The sequence below is a fragment of the Empidonax traillii genome, unplaced genomic scaffold (genome assembly GCF_003031625.1).
Source record: "Empidonax traillii isolate 1590-97213 ecotype Southwest subspecies unplaced genomic scaffold, ASM303162v1 scaffold1215:size260562, whole genome shotgun sequence".
NCBI lineage: Eukaryota > Metazoa > Chordata > Aves > Passeriformes > Tyrannidae > Empidonax > Empidonax traillii.
Window position 1 is genome coordinate 194,373 of NW_020956408.1, and position 14,167 is coordinate 208,539.

The 14,167-nt window shown below is 51.9% G+C and overlaps 1 protein-coding gene across 1 annotated transcript; it reads right to left on the bottom strand.

Moving 5' to 3' along the window:
• Positions 1-357: 357 nt before the first annotated feature.
• On the bottom strand, positions 358-13,935 carry DNAAF2 (dynein axonemal assembly factor 2). Its single transcript, XM_027905858.1, has 3 exons — positions 11,942-13,935; positions 3,449-3,595; positions 358-1,585 (listed from the first exon to the last, which is right to left on the bottom strand). Exons 1-3 carry the CDS (start codon positions 13,871-13,873, stop codon positions 1,076-1,078), a joined length of 2,589 nt encoding a protein of 862 aa, XP_027761659.1. The 5' UTR covers positions 13,874-13,935; the 3' UTR covers positions 358-1,075.
• Between the last annotated feature and the right edge of the window lie 232 nt (positions 13,936-14,167).

Genomic DNA, 14,167 nt, shown 5'->3' on the forward strand with positions numbered 1-14,167 from the left:
TTGTTTCCCTGGGTCAGGGGTGATGATGAAGCTGTGCTGGTGCCTCAGCCCTCAGAGACCTCCCCCAGAAAATGCTGAGGGGGGTTCAACTTAACCCAGCAAAGCAAAGCCCTCGCCCTCCTCCAGCGGATGTGCTGCCCTAGAGGGCAGGGCAGGTGTTTTTGGCAGCTGTGGCTTCACTGAGCTCAAAGTCACACTCACACCACACACCCCACTGCACACACTCGTGTTTCTCACAGAAATGTGACGGTAATTCCAGAGCAGCCCTGAAATGAGGCAAATTTACCTTTCCTCTCAAGCACCTCTGTGTCTCGCAGAGCTCAAACGAAAACAGAAGTTGGTTCAGCACCAGTGAGAAAGGGGAACTGGAAGTTTATTATGAGACGTGTTCTTTCGGTTATGGCACTTTAGAGAGGTGAACCAGCAACAAGCACGTGGAAACTCGAGGGAAACTGAGAATAAATCTGAATAAAGGGAATCCATCTCCCAAACTGTAAATACTTCAGAGCACACGTGCACCCAGAGGATGTTGTTACTGTGCAGTGGAATTTGTTCAGCTGGGGGACGGCTGGGTGCTGCAAAGCACTGCGCTAGGATGGAATACAGGGTGTAGATGTTGATTATTTCTAGGAGACTAATTAGAACTTCTCCGGGTAATTAGAAATTTCATTTGATTGCTAAAAATCACTGCGAGTCTAATCCTGCAGTTATCACAAAATGAAAGGTTTGAAAAATGATGAATACGGCTCAATTCCCAAGGGAGCCATTAGACCAAGGATATATACAAATAATCCCTGAAATCTGGCAAGAGAATAAAAAAGTTCTGTAAACAGTGAAGATACATTTTCTTCCAGGAGCTCAGATTCACTTCCAACTGCATCTTTCTTGTAATAAAACTACTTCAGCCTATATATGGGATTAGAAAACGGATCTATTAACGGCAAAAATTGTAACAACGTAAGGTTTTGATGTTGAAACGGTTCCAGTGGGGACCTCCGAGCCCTGAAGCCGCCCACCAGCAAGTGGAAGTCACAGTAAGCATCAAACAACAGAAGGAAATCCTAAAGCCATTAAGCTAATCCAACTCATACAGCAAGGAATTCTGAAACACGACGGGGCAGCGCGTTACGTGATCCCTGAGAACCCGCTCGCTCCCGTCCTCAAGGTTCACTTCTCGTAGGACAGGGGAGGCTGCCCTGCTGTCCAGCCCTGGGGGTGCAGCCTCCTCGTGCCCTTCCCCTGCCTCCTGCCCCCCTGGCAGAGGTTCTCCTTGTTTTCCAGAGCCCGGGGCCGTGGCTGCATCGCCTGCTGCGGCAGCGCTTTCCAAATCTGGTTCCCTTCTCCCAGATTCCCCAGGAATCGCTGAACTGGTGTCAGGAGGTCCGTGCTCCAAACAATGGTGTGAACTACAACCTACTTTTCCTATTGTTTCAGCTGTGGGAGCCGTGTTGGTTCCTGCAGCACGTTCTCCATCAGCTGCGGGACAGTTTGTTTGTGCCTTTGTTTCGGGGTAGTCACCGTTGGTCTTTCCAGCAAGGTCTCCCCCTGAGCTGCCAAGTGTTCCTGCTCCATCACGGTCCTGTGGCTGTCAAGGGAATAAATGAGTTATTTTGCAGCTGAAACAAACCACGCACACAAAACTGCTGCGAAGGCAGCACAGACACTTGTTCCTCCAACAGCTCAGCAGCTTGGACTGGTGGAATGTCCGTGGCAGAGGGGCACCACTGGATCATCTTTAATGTCCCTTCCAACCCAAACCAGCCTGTGATTCTGTGATTCTATCCCAGAGAGCCAGGTGAGCCCAGCGCTGGGGTGTTCTGCTCTCGTGTGGCGCGTGGGAATGAGTGGCAGGGAGGTTGTTGGCTTCCCGAGGGTTTCCTCTGCTCTCGGAAAAGCTGCTGGGCAGCCGCCAAGCGCCACAGCCGCCGTGGCTGCAGGATTAGGAAAGGCCTCTCACCACACCCAGCCTGTTTTCCAGATCTCAGGGGCCACAAAATCAGCCAAGGGATCTGAACTCTCATTGCAGGAGTGTGTTTGAACCTTGCAATTAGGGCAATTACCGGCCTGTGGAGCTAATCCAGGAATTGCCGTGGTTTGCCTCGGGAGAGGAGGAACCGTGAGAGGTGGTGTCAAAATGGCAGTCTTCCCCAGGTTCAACGTTACTGAGTGTTTTTGCAAGAAAACTGCTGGTAGCTCACAGGTCCCTATCAGTGGGCAGTCAGGATCAGCAGGGATCTGTCCAGGAGCAGCTGGATTCATGGATTCAAAGACAGAGCTGCTCTCCCACACATCCATCCCTCTCTGACCCCAAACCTCTGCTCACTCCAGCAAGAGACAAAAGCAACAGCAGTAAATCCTTCCATAAACTGGATGATTCTCCCACACAGACACAGAATCATGGAACACCCTGAGTTGGAAGGGACCCACAGTGCTCATTGACTCCAACTCCCAGCCCGGCACAGGACCAGGAGTGTGATGGTTTAAGATATCCCAGCTGCCTTTTCTTAGGCCCCAAAGCACAGAGATCTGCTCTCCAACACTTTGAATTTTAGATTTTTACGTACAATCCACACTAGCTGCACAAGTTAAGCCTGGCAAGTAAAGCCATTCTCTTTGAAAAACTCCTGGGGCCTCCAGCCTGGTTCCAAAGGCCATGTGCTTTATCTGGACTTGTCCAAACATGCCACCTACACATTAACTCTGTCCGCAGAGTTCATGGCCACGGCAGTGACCTGACTGTGCCTGCATCTCATGGTTCCTTTAAGAAAAGTTTAATCTGAATTTCTGATGCAGTAAATGCCAAGAAGTCGCAGTTAATGTCAGGGGGGCTCTTTGCAAAACTAACATTTTGGTTTCTTCTTCTGTCCACCTGTTTTGCAACGGGAGGACATTTGAATCCCGTGGCAGATCCCACAAATAGCCCATCTTACTTCCTCTCTCTAGACAGGGTGGCTGAGGAAGAAGAGTGGCCTGAATGAGGCCTGAAACATTACAAATGTGAATTTGAGACCAGTGTTTAAGATTAATAGCCTCATGTTTAATTATCTACACAACAGGAACCCTGCAAGTATTCAAATACTTGGACTGAATAAAGATAAGGAGACATGATTCTTCCCAGACAAAATCCTCTAGGATTTCTCTACCTGTACAAGGCTGAGAGAGTGAAGTGTTCCTGCAAGTAGAAAGCACCCTCTTTAAAGACTGGAGCACAGTTCTCCTTCTTTTCCAAGTGAAATATAGGAGGTTTCAATCACTTGCTGACGTTAAATGGCACAAACACAACTCCTGTTTCTGAAAATTGACATTTCTACTTGTAAATAACCCCACTCCCGGTTTTCCCCACTCCATGAAGACAAAAGAGGAACAGAGCCGTATCAGTGGGATTTGATAGCATCTTGCAGAAGAACATAAATCAGTCAGAGCGTGTGCTGCTCCCAGAGATCCTCACCTCCACCCTGATTTGAATTCTGTCCTCAGAGACATCCAGCACTTCAATTAATGGCTGACTTTCCAGTGCTGATTGGGAGCAAGAGGAAGGGCATAAAGCAGTGCCTAGAAATCCATCAACGTTCTCTTCAGTGACAAACAATCTTTCCTAGAGGGGGAAAAAAAAAAAAAAAAGAGAGAGAGAGAAAGAGCAGGTTATGTTCTTTTTGTGCTAAACTTTAGTGATACTCGGGCTAAAAACTCCCTGCAAAGAAAGCCAGGACAGTTCACAAGTTTCACAGCTCATTCATGCCTTGAAATCCTGGGCCAGACATTGAGTGAGGAGGTGAAATGAACGAAGAGCAGAGCTCAGCTCATGTGCATTGAAATCCCAGATCAGCATCACAGCAAACAGAACAGAAAAATGCTTCCTCTCTTTGGACACGTGATTTAGACTCTATCTGAGGGATGATCTGCACCAACATCATTCCACTGTCCTCCCCTGGCTGAACATCAGGGAGGGGTGACACTGTTATGGGTTTGTTCCATGTGCTCAGGGAAACACAAACACCTCTCTGCGGGGTGGGTGAACCCTCAGCTCCAGGATCAGATGTGGAACACGCAGGGCTGTATCCCTTTCACACCCAGCCATGTGGGCTGCTCAGATCACCACCAGACAAGGCAGTTGGAAAACAGGGAGAGGTTTCTCCAGAGGCAGAGGGACAGCCCGGAGGTGTGTCCAGGCTGTTCCTATGCAGTTCATAAACAATGTGCAACGTGTTGCTACAGGCTTAAAGGTTTAAATCAGTTGCAGGTAATTAAAGGTCCTAAAACACATCCTGGAGGGGTGGTTTCATAAGAACTGCAGAGCTTTCCCTGTGCTTGTGTTGTTCCTAAATCAGCTGTGTAAGCTGAGGATAAGGACGGACTTTGGCACAATAAAACTAGTCTGACCTAGAGGAGTGGTTTATGCTCTTGGAATTACCCTTCCTGTTTAATTGGAAGTAACAGGGAGAAGTTGCAAACCTTCCACTTAAAGTCACACTTTCAAATTTCTCGGTCCAGTTCAACCCTCTTGTCAATCCAATGAAAGTTAAATTCAATTATCACTGACATCTTGCAGACTGAGAAGCAAAAAGGCAATTCTGCACATTTTTGGCCCCCTGTGGACGTAGCCTTATGCACAGCCAGATGTCACATTGTGTCTGAGGTACCAAATTTAACTGTCATCTTGGGAAAAAAAAAAACCAAACACTATAGGAAAAATAACCCAGCGTCCTATTTTTTCCACTATTTAAATTAGAAATCACAATATGGAAAGTCATAACATAGATATTGTTGGTTTTCCAAGCCAGAGGATTGAATTCATTTTCTATCCAGAAAGATTACGATCCAGGCAAAGAGCCAGCTTTGGATGCTGAGACTGTTTGGGGGAAGATTAAAGTACAGCAGGGCTGCCCTGACACAAAACCCTCCCATAACCTACTCCTTGCATTTCTGCCTGCAAAGCCTAAAATACTTATTCCCTAATGTTATATCCTTTCCTGCCTGCCAGAGAGGGACCTGCCAGCGCTCCAGGATTGTGGGAATACTCTGCAGAGTCCAAGAGAAAGTGTCAGAGTGTAGAAACAGGGACACCCTTCTGCTGGACCTGGTTGTTCCAAGCCCCATCCATCCTACATTTCCTACACAAAATGGGGGAAACTGTCTGTTTTCCCTCTGAAGATGCATCTGGCACATGTGGTTGCCTGAGGGAGGGACAGCCTTTCCTCCTCCCCGACACGATCAGGACTTGGCATTTTGGCAACAAACCCAAGAAATCTTTCTGAAGATTTTCTCCCCCATTAAAAGCAAAAGAATTTGTTTTCTTCCCAGTAAATACTGTTAAAACCAAAAACTGAACGGGAGGTCTGTTGTCAGGACAAGGTTCTTCCCCCAGAGGGTGGTTGGCACTGAACAGGCTCCCCAGGGCAGTGGGCACAGCCCCAAGGCTGCCAGAGCTGCAGCAGGGTTGGGATGATCCTCTCAGGGACAGGGGGGATTGTTGGGGTGTCCTGAGCAGGGCCAGGAGCTGGACTGGATGATTCTTGTGTGTCCCTTCCAGCTCAGGGTATTCTATAATTAATCAGTACTTAACATGAGGATAAAAAGTAACCACTCGTGATGTTGTTCTGTTCATTCTGACCGATTGCTATAAACCAATTTTACAAGTTCCAGCCCAGCCCAACACTGTATATACCCATAAGCATTTAATATTTTATCCCAGTCCTACCCCATGGCCTGCCATAAATCACAGCCCCTTGGATGTGTTTGTTGTCAATAAGGTGATTATCATTAACCCGAGATTGTACCTCAGACTCTGCATTCCCGGGGAGCACACGCCGAGGCATTTCTATCACTGCAGATGTTATCAAAGCCTAGACCTTGGAAAAAAATTACTCAGGAATTTATTCTAAAGCCTGCTCTGCCTTCCAAGCCAGAGCAGAGGACAACCATCTGCAGATGATTTCAGTGACCCTGTAAAATAATTCGTCAGTTCAAACGGTTTATTTTCTGGTATTTATGATCCTCTCTTAGCAACTTCCAATTTAATTTGTTTCTCCCTGCACATACTGTCATCTGCTGTTTGGTACACATTCATTTTTCCCTGTGACTAAACTGAGAGCAAATTAACATAAACGTTAGCAGGAAGGACTTGGGTTTGCAGAGCACTTCATCATTCAAAGCCATCCTTGTCTCTCTCAGCACTGCAAAGCTGGGCCCCTCACGGCTGCCCTCGGCAATCAGATGGGTTTATCCTGCCTTAATTCAGCCAAATTCGGAGCCAGTTTCCATCCAGAGTTACCTCCCACGCAGGCTTGCAACAGTTTTAAAAGCAGGTTTAAATTCTTTGTGTGCCTCCTGTAACGGGAAGCTCAGAGAACCCCAGAATCATGGAATGGTTTGGGTGGGAAGGGATCTTAAAAACCACCTCATTCCCACCCCCTGCCATGGGCAGGGACACCTTCCACTGCACCAGGTTGCTCCAAGCTGGCCTTGAACACTTCCAGGGATCCAGGGGCAGACACATCCTGGATCTGTGGATCTCCTGGATTCTGGCTTTGTAGGGTCCCAGCACAAACCAGCTCGACATGAGAATGTGGAGCTCAAAGTTTTGGTACCTGCAGCAGGGTAAAAACTTTTCCAAGGAGCTCATGACTGCAAAGATTAAACAGCTCAAAAGGAGCTTTGATGAGCTTAATCAGTAGGTTAATAATGTTTCCTGACATAAATGTTTTGTGTAGACACGTTATTCCCAAAATGCAGCTACCAATTAGAGGCTATGCAGAAATTAGTTTGTTTTATAGCAGAAGCAAACTAATTATGGTTCTTAATGCAGCTTGGGAAGGGAGATTACTCTGAAAAATATGAAATAATAAGTTTGTTCTGTTCTCCTTCTCTGTCCTTCCTTGACCTCCCCCAAAAACTTGCCAAGAGTCTTGAAATGATGAGCACAGAATTAACTGAACCAAAAATAAACCGTTGTCAGATTACACACAACAGCCTCATGTTCTTAGAAGTGACCCCTGACTATTGTATTAAGTCTTTATAGTAGCCTGGAAATTGGAAATTATAACCCTGCCTTTCAAAGAAAAGCATGTAACAACTCCAAACAGCTGGGAAATGAGGGCAAAGGAGCTCTCTGGGATGGATTTCTCCCCGAAAGGTGGCAAAGCCGTAAAACATCCCTGCCTTACACTTCCCAACGTGGCTCTCTGGGTTTCATGCTTGGTTGACTCTCAAACAGAAAAAAAAAACAGTTATCCACAAGGCCCTAATTCCGAGATCCCTGAGCACAAGGACAGCTCCAGCACGGCCCCAGGCAGTGAGTCCACAGCAGCACATCCAGCCCACTGCCTTTTCCACGTGTCCCCTGTGCTGGGAGCGACAGAACTCTGCCACCTGCAGCCACACACAGGGGATTTACATTTGGATGGGATGCTGGGAAGAAATTCTTCCCTGTGCAGGTGGTGAAGCCCTGGCACTGCTCTTGGACACTTCCAGGGATCCAGGGGCAGCCACAGCTTCTCTGGGCAACCTGTGCCAGGGCCTGCCCACCCTCCCAGCCAGCAATTCCTTCCCAATATCCCATCTAAATCTACACTTTTCCAGTGGGAAGCCATGCCCTGTGTCCTGTCCCTCCATGCCTTGTCCCCAGTCCCTCTCCAGCTCTCCTGGAGCCCCTTTAGGCCCTGCAAGGGGCTCTCAGGTCTCCCTGGAGCTTTCTCTTCTCCAGGTGAACCCCCCCAGCTCTCCCAGCCTGGCTCCAGAGCAGAGGGGCTCCAGCCCTGGGATCAGTTAAGTGGCCTCTTCTGGACTCCCTCCAATGGATCCACATCTTATTTTACCAGCACCAAGAGCTTCCAAAACATCTCCTTCACAAGACACTGGTGGCTGTGACATGCAGAAAAAATCCCACCCATCTAAAACATCCTCCATGGAGGCCTCAACACCCACAGAGAAGTTAAACAAAGCTTCCATGTTGCTGTGCAATTCCTGTTTGGATACCTCACAAACAGCATAACTCATTAGCTCCAACCATGAACTCCTCAGGAATGTTCAGTATTATATTTTTCAGACTGTAAATGTTAAAAAAACCGTAATGCATAGAAAGCAGAGGAAATATTTCTGTTTTCCTCTGCTCCCCTGCTGTTCTCTGGAGCCCCAGGGGGTTTATATGAGTTAAATTTTAATATTCTCCATAAGAGGAAATGGGGGTTTATGAGGAAAGGGATGGTCTGGCTGTGATTCCCTTCCCAGTGAGGGGCTCCCAGAGGGAAGCACTGACCAGGGAATGAGCACACATCCTGTGAATTAACTCACTCCAGGCTGCTGTGAGGGTCGGGAAGGGTGTGGATCAGCATGAAAGGGAATTCCTACGTGATCCAGTCTTTCTCTAATCCCGTGAAAATGAGCACACCCGACCCCAAAAGTGCCGGCAGAATTAATTAACCACCACACGTGTTTCACACGCTCTGATAATTGAGCCTCCGAGTCTCAGGAGTTCAATACACCCACTAGAAAACTGCTTTTTATTTCTGTTAAGAATCGAGCATTTAACCCCAGGAGGCCAAACATTCCAAGACAGAGCTTTCCTAAGGCACGATTTCCATCATTGCCCAACTCCTGCTCCACTATTAACCAGCACACACTGGGACATGTTGTTCTCACAAACCTTGCCTGGCAGGCTTACAAATTTTATTAATGGTTGTTTAGCTCTCAACCATTCTTTCTTCATCATTTACTCTCCAGGCTGTGCTGTCTTGAAAGGAAGGGCAACTCTGTGATGCAGGAGTTTCCCAGGCCTGAATGGAAGGATTTAAGGAAAAGATGTAGGAGGTGTGAGTGGATGAAGTGCAATGGAGGGAGCACAGCCCATGGCTGGTCCTTCAAGGCAAACAGCAGGCAGGGATTTTGGCAAGGGGGAAGCCAGGAAGCTTCCTCAGGTCATTCCCTGGAAAAACAGTGCCTGGAGCAAGCCCTGCAGAAGGATCAGTGCTGTGTGGTCTCTGGTGCAGTGACTGAGCACCAGGGCAGTGACAAAGGGTCACTTTTAAACCCCTGAAATACGTGACCCTGGTCCACGATGCCCAAAGTTCTGGAGTCTTTATTCTGGTCAACAAGTCACAGAATCATTTAGGATGGGAAAGACTTCCGAGATCATCAAGTCCAACCGCTGTGTGGACATTATGGTTTGGCCAAGGAGTGAAACTACTCACAGTTAAAGTCCAGGGAAGACCATGGCAGTGTAAAGATTTCCTGAAAAGAAACAAGTGTGGGACATTCCAACTGTCCTTGAAATTCTGTTTCCAGCGTGGTGTCCCAAGGACAGGCTCAACTCATTCTTCTACCAGTGTCTGGATCAGAGCAATTTCCAAGAAGAAACTGGCAGTTCATGGGACAGAACTGGGCAGCAGCCTCACAGGGGTGGAAGAGCCACTGTGGCACTGGTTTCCAGTGAGGGGCAGATTCTGAACTAACCCAGAGGAATTTGTTGCATGAAACGACACCACAACCCTCAGTCTCCAGCAGGAAGCAACTTCCCAGACAATAGCAGAGTAGGAATTCTATATCTGTTAAAAAAAAAACGCTGGCCAAACTGGATGGAGCTCTGAGCAACCTGGATCAGTGGAAGGTGTCCCTGCCCATGGCAGGGGGTGGAATGAGATGTTAAGGTCCCTTCCAACCCAAACCATTCCGGGATTCTCTGATTCCATAATTCACCTTTGCTGTGCACTATCCTCTGGCAACCCTGCTGTGGGAGAGGAGATGATGAATAAGCACACTGGGGGGTGCAGGATAAAGTTCCTGCTCCCCTCAGCCATCAAAAGCTCCTTGAAGGGATCAAACAGGGCACTGCTCTGTGCACTCTGTAATGACTGATGCAACTCCTCACAGGTCTCAGTGCAAGAACCACAGCTCTGATTTATAGAACAAAAGCCAAAGCAGAAAAACACCCAAAATTACCTCAGACAAATTGAAGAAATCAACGTAAGTAGAAGAAAAGCGACCAGGAGCAAACAGCTAATGGCCAGAAGACAGCATACAATAGTGGCTGTAATTAAATATTAATTTTTCTCCCTTCACTCTGAGTGAGTGCAGCTCTCAGTGCTGGCACAGGCACTTCGGGGAAACATCAGTCAAAAAAAAAGCAAACAGAACAAATGAGTTCAGTTTTTTTTCGCCTGCTTCAGTTTGCAGGCCCAGTGTCCAAAAGGACTCCGTGCCAGGAGAATCCTTTGGATGAATGAATGGCTGGGAAGCCTGTGACTAATGCCCAATCTCTTCCTCCTACTCCACCCAAAACATTTTGCAACATCTACTAAAATCAGCACATTCGAGGGTTGGTGGTTTTGTTTTTTTTTTTTTAACTCACAAAACCAAGCTCTCATTACTGGGTGGCCTTTTAGCAACTCCCAATCCCAAGATGTTCCCCCCCAGTCGTAATAACAAATGCACACACACAAATCAGCAGTGCAGCCACCGACCCAGCAGCACCCCCGTGTTCAGCACTAAACCACGGCCTCCAGTGCCACACCCACACGGTTTTTGAACACTTCCAGTGATGGGGATTCCACCACTGCCCTGGGCAGGCTCTGGACCTGTGCAGAAAACAGGCAGGAGTTTACACAGTGGCTTATTTGACGTGGCAGCAGCACCCAGTGCCCGATTCCAGCAACCAACAGCAGCACTGAGGGCTCTGTGGCCCCACTTGCACAGACTTGCAAGGCTTCTGCTCCGCTAAAAGCAGAGGAAATGCTCTGCAAACAGCTCAGCGTGGGTGGTTCTCCATAAATTCATCATCTTTGATACTTCCCCGAAATGATCAGCTCCTCCTTCACAGGAATTGCTGTTATAAAAGGTGTGCAGCTGCTAAATGGGACATTAAATGCGATGTTTCAGCTGCATAAACGCTAATTGGATAAATATATTTCAAAATCATGCACAAGTAATTTCTAGTGGTAGGGAAGGAGCAATTAAGCTGCTCCAAGGCAAGTCTATCCCAGTGGACACGCTTGAAGCCTGCCAGCTTTCTGGACTTGCACTCCCACAGCACATGATCCAAAATGCAAAGGATTTTATTGCTCTAAAATCGAGCCAAACTTCAAATCCCATGGCTGGAAGGTTACACAAGAGCTGTGCAGCCTTAATCCCTGCTCGTGAGAAGCGGTTTGAAACTCTGAGCTAACAGAATAATGTGGTTTTCCACAAAACTTGCGTGAGCGCCTCTGGACAGGGGGAGTGCCACGAGGTGGGCATCCTTTAGGGACACTGCCAGCTCCCAGCTGGCACTGTCAACCTGAATGCAGCCACCCCCATGGGAGCATCACTGCCAAACGACCCATAAAATCATAAACCGCTAAACTGGAGTCACATCCAGTCAGGGAAGAAGAGAAGGTGAAGGTTTATCCCAGCAAAATGGACAGTTCACAGCTGCTGTTTGCTGTTCTGCTCTGGTTGAAATAATGGGTATTCCCATGGCTGTAAGTGGGAATTCTGTCCCAAAATACAGACACAGGGATCCTCTACCCACTCTTCATGACAGTGTATGCACACGAGTGTATGTCTGGTGTACCACAAACATCTCCTTTCTTTGTGTGAACAAGCTGCACAAGCAGTTTACTTGGGTTAAAAGTGAACGCTAAGGGACACAAAGGTCAGGGCAGGCTTTGTTTTCACTTATCACCACAATTTCCCTTAGAAAAAAAGTTGGCATGGGAGGCCGGAGTCATTCCAAACCCAAGGATGAAGGTGTCAGCTCCGTGATGTGACCTGGTGACAGATCAGGTCACTCCACTCACATCCGGGAGCAGCTCTCGGAGGAAGCAACTTCTGTCTCTGTCAGCTCTGAACTCAACCTCGCACCTCCCGGAAACATCACTCACCAGCGCTGCCAAACCCCAGCCACACCCCGCAGCGGAGCAGGGCTCCCTGGAGAGGGGACACCCCAAACCTTCCCTTTTGAAGCCATTACCTGCAGAGCGGAGGGGTCGAGGCCGAAGCTGAACTTCTCCCAGGGCCCGGTGCTGCCGGGGGCCTTGGCCAGCTCCACAACCGCGTTGTGGGCAGAGACGCTGACTCCGGTCTCGGGGGACACGAGCCTGTTTGCGGGAGGGAACCGCAGGAACAGGGCAAAGGCCCCGCTGTCGGTGGAGAAGCGCAGGCTGTAGTGGTGGGTGCCCACGTCCCCGCAGAGGCTCCGGGGGTGGATGCCGGGCACTCTCAGGAGCAGGGTGAGGGACGCCTCGTCCTGCCGGGCCTGGAAGGGAGGGCACGTGGCGCCCATCCCGGTAGGGCTGTGCTCTGCGGCCGGCTCGGGGCTGGCGAGGGGGGGAGCGGCGCCAGAGCCTGCTGGTGGGCTGGGGGGCTCGGGGGGTGGTTCAGGGGGTGGTCCAGAGGGGGGGTCGGCGGGAGGTTCAGTGTCGGCGAGGGGCTCGACAGGTGGTTTTTGGGGTTCAGCAAGTGGATCAGCGGGGGAGTGAGTAGATGGTTCAGTGAGGGGTTCTGGGGGTGGTTCAGTAGGTGGGCCAACCAGGGGTTGAGCAGGCTCAGCGAGGAGTTCAGCGCGGGGCTCGGTAGGTGGGTCGGCGGGTGGACCACAGAGTGGTCCAGCAAGGGGTTCAGCAGGTGGATCTGCGGGGAGTTCAGCGGGTTGTTCTGCGGGAGGTTCGGCAGGGGAATCAGCGGGTTGCTCTGCGGGTTGTTCAGCGGGGGGCTCGGGGGGCGGATCCCGGGGTGGATCCCCAGTGTCCCCGCCGCCCCACGTGTCCCGGGCCGCACCGCCGGAGCCCGTGGGAGGAGCGGCCCCGCCGCCCGGCCCAGCCTCCGGCGGCTCTCCCGGCCCCTGCGCCGCGGGTTCGGCCCCTTCGCGGCGCTGCCCGGCGGGGGCCGGCGGCACCACGGGCAGCGTGACCTGCAGCTGCCGCTGGGCCCGGCTGAAGGCGGCGCGGCCGCCGCTCTCGTCCACGTCGTAGGGCAGGCGCAGGCGCAGGCGGTAGGCGGGACGGAGCGAGTCGAGCCGGAGCTCCCGCCCGCGGATCTCCAGCTCCGCCTGCGCCGCCGAGCGCAGCAGCGGCAGCTCCACCGTCACCACCAGCTCCCGCGGCACCGGGCTGGGCGCCGAGTCGCGGCTGTGCCGGTAGTCCTGCAGGTCCACGTAGGAGCGGTGGCGGATGCTCCAGCGCGGCGTGGTGGGGCCGGCAGGCGGGGCGGGGGCGGGCGGCGGCGAATCCCCGTTGTCGGCCGGCGGCGGGGCGGGGTAGGGGAAGGGCGGCAGCGGGGACTCCCCGCCGTCGGTCGCCTTCGCGGCGCCGCCGGGCAGCGGGGAGCGGATGACGGGCGCCTGCGGGATGCCCTTGTAGCGGGTGCCCCGCAGCACGGCGGCGTTGGCGCGGTCCAGCCGCACCCCGCAGTGCCGCTCCACGGCGTCCAGGGCCGTGTCGCAGAGCAGGCGGCGGAACGGGGCGCTGCGGGCGGCCAGGCGCAGCGCGGCCGGGTGGAACACCACGTCGTAGAGCAGGCGGCGGCGGCCGGCGCGGCGCAGCTCCTCGCGGCCCGGCGCCAGGCTGTAGGGCAGGGCCCAGCGCTGCCCGCCGCGCTCGGCGTGGGCCCGCGGCTCCGCCAGCGTCGCGTTGCTGCACACGTTGATGTAGCAGCGGCGGGAGCCCTCCTGGCTGGTCCGCAGCACGAAGCCCGGCGAGGGGTGCACGAAGCGCACCTCCACGCCGCGCTCCCGCTCCAGCGCCGCCACCTCCTCCTCGTACAGCCGCCGCTGCTCCGGGTCGGTGAGCTCCGCCGCGTACTCGGCGAACAACTCGCGGAACTTCTCGTCGCGGAAGGCGCGTTGGAGGCGTTCCACTTCCTCGGCGCTGAGGTCCAGGTCGTGCAGCCGCCCCGCGGCCGCCATGGCCCCGCTCGGCCCGGGCAGGCTGACGGTGGAGGCTGAGCAAGATGGCGGCCGTTGCTGTGGTAACGCTAAACAAGGTAGCTGCCGTTGCTGTGGTGACAGTAAACAAGATGGCGGCGCCGGGCACTTCCGGCCAGTTGCTATGGAGACGGCAAACAACATGGCGGGCTCGCCTTCAGGGTCGAGTCCTCTCCGCCCCTGAGCTCTCCATCTGACCTTGCTGAGCCTTTCTCTGCCTCTCAGTGGCTCCCTGGTGGCTCTTGGCCCTCGTGTTTGTCTTCAAGAGGGGTGATT

Coding starts and splice junctions, on each gene's coding strand:
- DNAAF2 (XM_027905858.1), bottom strand. CDS start 13,873: ATGGCGGCCGCGGGGCGGCTGCACGACCTGGACCTCAGCGCCGAGGAA. Junction 3,596..11,941: donor TCGACCCCTCCGCTCTGCAG/GTAATGGCTTCA, acceptor TTCCCCCTCTAG/GAAAGATTGTTTGTCACTGA. Junction 1,586..3,448: donor GAATTCAAATCAGGGTGGAG/GTGAGGATCTCT, acceptor TTCCCTTGACAG/CCACAGGACCGTGATGGAGC.